The sequence below is a fragment of the Leguminivora glycinivorella genome, chromosome Z (assembly GCF_023078275.1).
Source record: "Leguminivora glycinivorella isolate SPB_JAAS2020 chromosome Z, LegGlyc_1.1, whole genome shotgun sequence".
NCBI classification, from domain to species: Eukaryota; Metazoa; Arthropoda; class Insecta; order Lepidoptera; family Tortricidae; genus Leguminivora; species Leguminivora glycinivorella.
In genome coordinates, this window is record NC_062998.1 from 15,618,163 (window position 1) to 15,624,447 (window position 6,285).

General features: G+C 36.5%; 1 protein-coding gene across 1 annotated transcript in view; it reads right to left on the reverse strand.

Moving 5' to 3' along the window:
- The window catches only part of LOC125240599 (ATP-binding cassette sub-family C member 4-like), a 30,733-nt gene extending 24,545 nt beyond the window's left edge, over positions 1 to 6,188 (reverse strand). Inside the window, exon 1 of the mRNA XM_048148551.1 lies at positions 5,891 to 6,188. Coding sequence (XP_048004508.1) covers positions 5,891 to 6,084 — 194 coding nt within the window. The 5' untranslated portion in view covers positions 6,085 to 6,188. The remainder of the gene's footprint in view (positions 1 to 5,890) is intronic.
- Positions 6,189 to 6,285: the final 97 nt, after the last annotated feature.

Here is a 6,285-nt window from a genome sequence, read left to right on the forward strand (position 1 = left end):
CTGTTGGGCAAAGTAATAATAACACATCGGAAAGCTGAATTTTGCCCGGGCATTATACAGAATGCCCATCCTATGTTGGGCAAAATGATAATAACATATTGAATAGCTGAATTTTGCCCGGGCATTATACATAATGCCCATCCTATGTTGGGCAAAGTGATAATAACATATTGTATAGCTGAATTTTGCCCGGGCATTATACATAATGCCCATCCTCTGTTGGGCAAAGTGATAATACCACACCGGATAGCTGAATTCTGCCCGGGCATTATACATAATGCCCATCCTCTTTTGGGCTAAGTAATAATAACACACCAAATAACTGAATTTTACCCAAGAATAGACATTTTTTTATTTTATTTACACAAAGAAAATTACACAGTATGAGCATCCATACCATACTAATATTATAAATGGGAAAGTGTCATAACGTTGGCGGCCTGCTGAACGGATCACCGGAATCTGGCTACCGCAGTCTCACCTCTCGACAACCTTACAGCCACTCTTTAAGTGTTGCTCTGTTGTCGCACCGTGTGTGCGCCCGTTTTGCAGGGCCCACTCAATGAGTTGGCAAGTCACCTCCTGTCTTTTACAATTTTATTGTGAGACTTATTGTCACGGCAGGTGTCCGATAGTCTCCTCCCATAGCCATAGCCAGTTCATCCAACTTACAAAACAATAACCCATGACTTTAGCTCCCACCGTAGCACAAAAGACAGTGTTGCACTGCAATAGTAAAAGGTGCGCTCGGGGATGGTATCCGCCACGTGTGTCTCTACTCTTGCCTTTAGATTTAAATGTCTTAAAGGGCCTCTGTGCTGTTGGCTTCGGCCCCACGCATGCCTCGCAAAGGTCCGGGACCCCACGGTCCAGAGATATGCAAAAGACACACCGAATAGCTGAAGTTTGCCCGGGCATTGTACATAATGCCTATCCTCCGTTGGGAAAAGTGATAATAACATACCGAATATCTCAATTTTGCCCGGGCATTATGCATAATGCCTGTCCTCTGCCGGGCAGAGTAATAATAAAACATGTAGAAAAGCTAATATATGGATTGGCGCAGCTTCAGCAGACTTTCGTGCCGATTTGTTCAAGAGACTGTACGCAGTTTCATATCAAACTACAAAGGTCACAGCCGCGAGCCGCCTGCAGTGCCGTAGGACCACTCGATGTCAAGGATGGCTAAGATAGGACTTATAATCGATGATTTAGAGTTAAACAAGTCCGACATAGGCCGCAGAGCAGAGCTCGCCTCCAGCCTTAGTGAGACATAGATGATGTCGGGGGAGGGCGAGAGCCATAAGGCGGTAAGCGCTATCATAAAAGTGTACTTTCACGAATGACAAAGCTGGTGAAACGCCTAGTTTGTTTCGTAGGTATGACCAAGTGTCCCTCTCTTGCTAGGAGAGGGATAAGATAGCACTTTAGTGTCAAAAACCAATTGTTAGTAAACTTAGATGATGAACTAGCTCTGCAGAATGCCCCACAAACATTGTGCCGCGGTAGGCGGGGCCGGGTTATAAAATTGTACCATTTGCAAATGGTGGTCAGTCGGCTTAGTCGGGTTCTGGTACTCTCGAAGCAGATAAAGAGGGGTTGACTTATTACGGACAGCTGCAGTATCATAATGCCCGGGCAATGTGATAAAAAATGGCGTTCAGGCAAACTTGTGAAACTTATTATCAAATTGCCCAAAAATCACGTAGCAGTATCATATTGCCCGGGCAATGTGATAAAAAATGGCGTTCCGGCAAACTTGTTAAACATATTTTTACATTGCCCAACAATTACGTAGCAGTACCATAATGCCCGGGCAATGTGATAAAAAATGGCGTTCAGGCAAACTTGTTAAACTTATTATCAATTTGCCCAATGGTCACGTAGCATTATCATAATGACCGGGCAATGTGATAAAAAATGGCGTCTAGACAATGATTAATCACTTTGCCTAATATGGCTAGGCATTATTCATAATGCCCGGGCATTATACATAATGCCCTTATTAATCACTTGGTCCATAACATATACACTCTATTGACAGCATGTCAAAATTCAAATTTGAATAAATCTTTGTCAAGGTCATGCAATTAAGGGTTAAGTTTGTGTAAAATTTCGTTTTGTGTAACTACACGCTTTTATAGCCGAGTATATCTTATACTTTTAAACGAGCTCTTATACTTTTAAACGAGCAATTCTTGTATATTTATTTATTTATATATTTATTTATTTACACTGACGATCTCGGAAACCGCTCTAACGATTTCGCAGAAATTTGTTATGTGGGGGTTTTTGGGGGTGAAAAATCGGTCTAACTTATCCTTAGGTCCCGGAAAACGCGAATTTTCGAGTTTTCATGCGTTTTTCTTCGCGCGCCATCTCGTGTGCAGTAGTTGTACTGTTAAGACAGAATTCTTTCGGTCGATGTAAGTACTATTTATTGCAAACACTAGATGGCGACACAGGTCAAGGCTAAAACGAATAGAAAATACACTATTTGAGTTTTTGTGGCGAAATGCGCGCCATCTCGTGTGGAGTAGTTGTGTTGTTAAGGCTGAGAATTCTTTCGCTCGATGTAGGTACTATTCATTTTTGAACTAGATTGAGACACATGTCAAGGATACGAAACAGAACCGAGCGAAGCTCGGTTGCCCAGATATTATTCTATCTATATAGGCAACTAACTACCACACTCAATTATTTTAGGTAATTGAATCACAGAGTTCCCTGTCCTGTATGAATTATTACTTCGGCTCATGTCATCACTGTTTTGCATCATATTCTGAATTAAATACTTGTGAATGGCCAAGCTCTCTGCTCAATCTGAATCAGGAAGCGTGTTAAGATGTGTGTGTGTGGATTGAGTGAGCACCTTCCGAAAATAAAAAAAAATATGCTGATCATTTAGTAAAAGTTCTAAAACAATTGTAAAACGAATCTCTGAATTTGTAAAAAGATAAATCAAAAGATACAGCCATTAACATGTGCTCACTCAGTTCTCACAAACTACCAACGAAAACAGTGAATATATTCATTTAACATATAATATTTATATACTAACATTTAGTAAAAAATAGGCCAACCTACCTCTATAAATATTAGATCACCTAGTGACGTATTAAATTTTTTACAAATAGTTTCTTATGCTCACTCAATCCACACACTTTTGAAAAGCCGAATTTTGATAAAAAACATAAGATTTAGACCGCTATTATATGTGTATAGTTTAGTAAAAGTGAAATGGGAAACTCCCCAATCTCAATATGACAATGGGAAGGTGGAGAAAATCAGGAGCCGACATAGTGTGGTCACCCTACTTGATACATTTGTATGAGAAAAGTTATGTCTGAATATCTTTAAAACTAGACAACGAATATAAAATATTAGATGGTGGATATTTAGTAAAAATTTTTACTAAATGTTGAAGTACTTTCGAGTGTCTTAGGTGCTACAAATCGTAAGATATTTACATTTTTAACTTTCTCAAAACGTGTGGACTGAGTGAGCACTTACAAAAATTTATTATAAAAAAACCTGACACGTTAGTGGTTCGTTTTGTATTTTACAAATTCCCATTTCACTTTTACTAAACTATACACATATAATAGCGGTCTAAATCTTATGTTTTTCATCAAAATTCGGCTTTTCAAAAGTGTGTGGATTGAGTGAGCATAAGAAACTATTTGTAAAAAATTTAATACGTCACTAGGTGATCTAATATTTATAGAGGTAGGTTGGCCTATTTTTTACTAAATGTTAGTATATAAATATTATATGTTAAATGAATATATTCACTGTTTTCGTTGGTAGTTTGTGAGAACTGAGTGAGCACATGTTAATGGCTGTATCTTTTGATTTATCTTTTTACAAATTCAGAGATTCGTTTTACAATTGTTTTAGAACTTTTACTAAATGATCAGCATATTTTTTTTTATTTTCGGAAGGTGCTCACTCAATCCACACACACACTGTTAAGATTAGATGTACTCTAACAAAAATAGGTACTGAGTTCAATACTAGCTTTTAAAGAAAGGGTCTTATCACATTTGGGATTTGTGAGCGAGTTGCAAGCGAGGCGAAAATACACTGTTACTACGGATATCGTTACCCACTCGCGATGAATTCGTTACAGGCTCGCGACGAACTCGCTACGCGTTCGCTTCGCTTTCAACTCGCCCGCAAATCGCAAGTTCTACTTATATAAGGCCCAAACTTAAATATTGTCCGGAAATGCTCGCGGACTTCGTTTGCATCTTCACGATGATTTTTTTTACTCTTCGATTGGCTATTAGGCTATTACCATATCTCGGACACTGGCGATCAAATATATGAAAGAGGCGCGTTCCTAGCACACATTCTAAGCTCGTGTAGGTGAACGAGTACCATGGTTGTGTGAGTGACAGGTCGACTGTTGGCGTTTTTGACAGGTGGTAACTGTGAGGTAGCCGAGAGGGGGTGGGTGGCACTTTCAGCGGGGAGCGGGAGTGGCCATACTGTACGATAGTACTCTTTATTATACTGTGCTATTACCGTCTAACAATTATTATTGTCTTGACTACTGCGGCATATATTTTATCACTATGAAACGAATGGAACAAATAAATGAATGAAAATATACAGCGTGTCTGTGTGTGTATGATAAATAATAAATAGGTACTTAATATGTTTTATATGGGAAGGCGGGGAAAATCAGGAGCCGACATAGCGTGGTCACCCTACATGATACATTTGTATGAGAAAAGTTATATCTGAATATCTTTAAAACCAGACAACGAATATAAAATATTAGATGGTGGATATTTAGTAAAAATTTTTACTAAATGTTGAAGTACTTTAGATTTTCTGTGGTGCTACAAATCTTGAGATATTTACATTTTTAACTTTCTTAAAACGTGTGGACTGAGTGAGCACTTACAAAAATTTATTATAAAAAACCTAATTAATATAAAATTCGTTTTGTATTTTACAAATTCCCATATTACTTTTACTAAACTATACACATATACTAGCGGTCTAAATCTTATATTTTTCATCAAAATTCGGGTTTTCAAAAGTGTGAGGATTGAGTGAGCATAAGAAACTATTTGTAAAAAATTAATTAAATTGGCATATTTTTTACTAAATGTTAGTATATGAATATTATATGTTAAATGAATACATTCACTGTTTTCGTCGGTAGTTTGTGAGAACTGAGTGAGCACACAGTTAATAAGTGTATCTTTTGATTTATCTTTTTACAAATTCAGAGATTCGTTTTACAATTGTTTTAGAACTTTTACTAAATGATCGGCATATTTTTTTTTATTTTCGGAAGGTGCTCACTCAATCCACACGCACACGGAAAAACCTTATAAAAAATTAGGTGCGTGCTGGAAAAGGATTAATAAAAAGCCATAAAATTAAAATAAACAATAGCAGTACCAAGGACTCGATCAGCTTGCTTTTTATCACACAACTATATAAATTCCTTCTTTGTATTAAGTATATATCGTCACTACTTTTAAAAAAACTTGTATCTTCGTCTGTCAATGAAAAGAAAATTGTGAAAATGCATATAGACTTACTGCGTTTTAACTTTGAGGAGAAGCGTGAGATACGAGATTTTTTCAAAGTACTGACGATATTATTCAATTACTGACGAGCCGACGGAAACTTTCCAAAATTCTGAAATTTTCACATAGGAAAACTTCGGGAACTTTCCATACTTTGTATGGACAGTTGTATCAATAGAAACTTTCAATTTCATAAATTTAAATTCCCTTTATTTTTCGTGAAAGTTTCGTGATTTTTTTAAGAAATTTAAGATTTTTTTGGAAAGTTTCCGCAACTTGCATATCACTATATTCAATCATGTCACATAAAATATAAAATTCGCAAAAGAACTAATTACCTTTCCAGTATTTGTCCCTGTCGAATTGAATCATATTGTTTTCCAGGTACAATAAGGTCTTTTTCTTCGACATCCCTTCTATTTCCTTTCACGAGTACTGGACAAACCCAGCATATAAAAAAACGCGATATTATATTAGGATCACTTCTTTTCTTTTCCGCTCCATCTTTAGGGACTTTACTCAAATTATCCATATTTATTCAAGTACATCAAAATATAGAATTATATTGCACTTTCAACTAACTATTTGATTTTATTTATTTTTTAAGTGTTTTATATCTTAAACAAGACATTCCAATTAAAAAGCTGATTGGAGTCTACTAATCTATCAAAAGATATGAACCATATATCGTTTATTAATTAGATTACTTATCGCCGTGACGCCTTCCTTATCG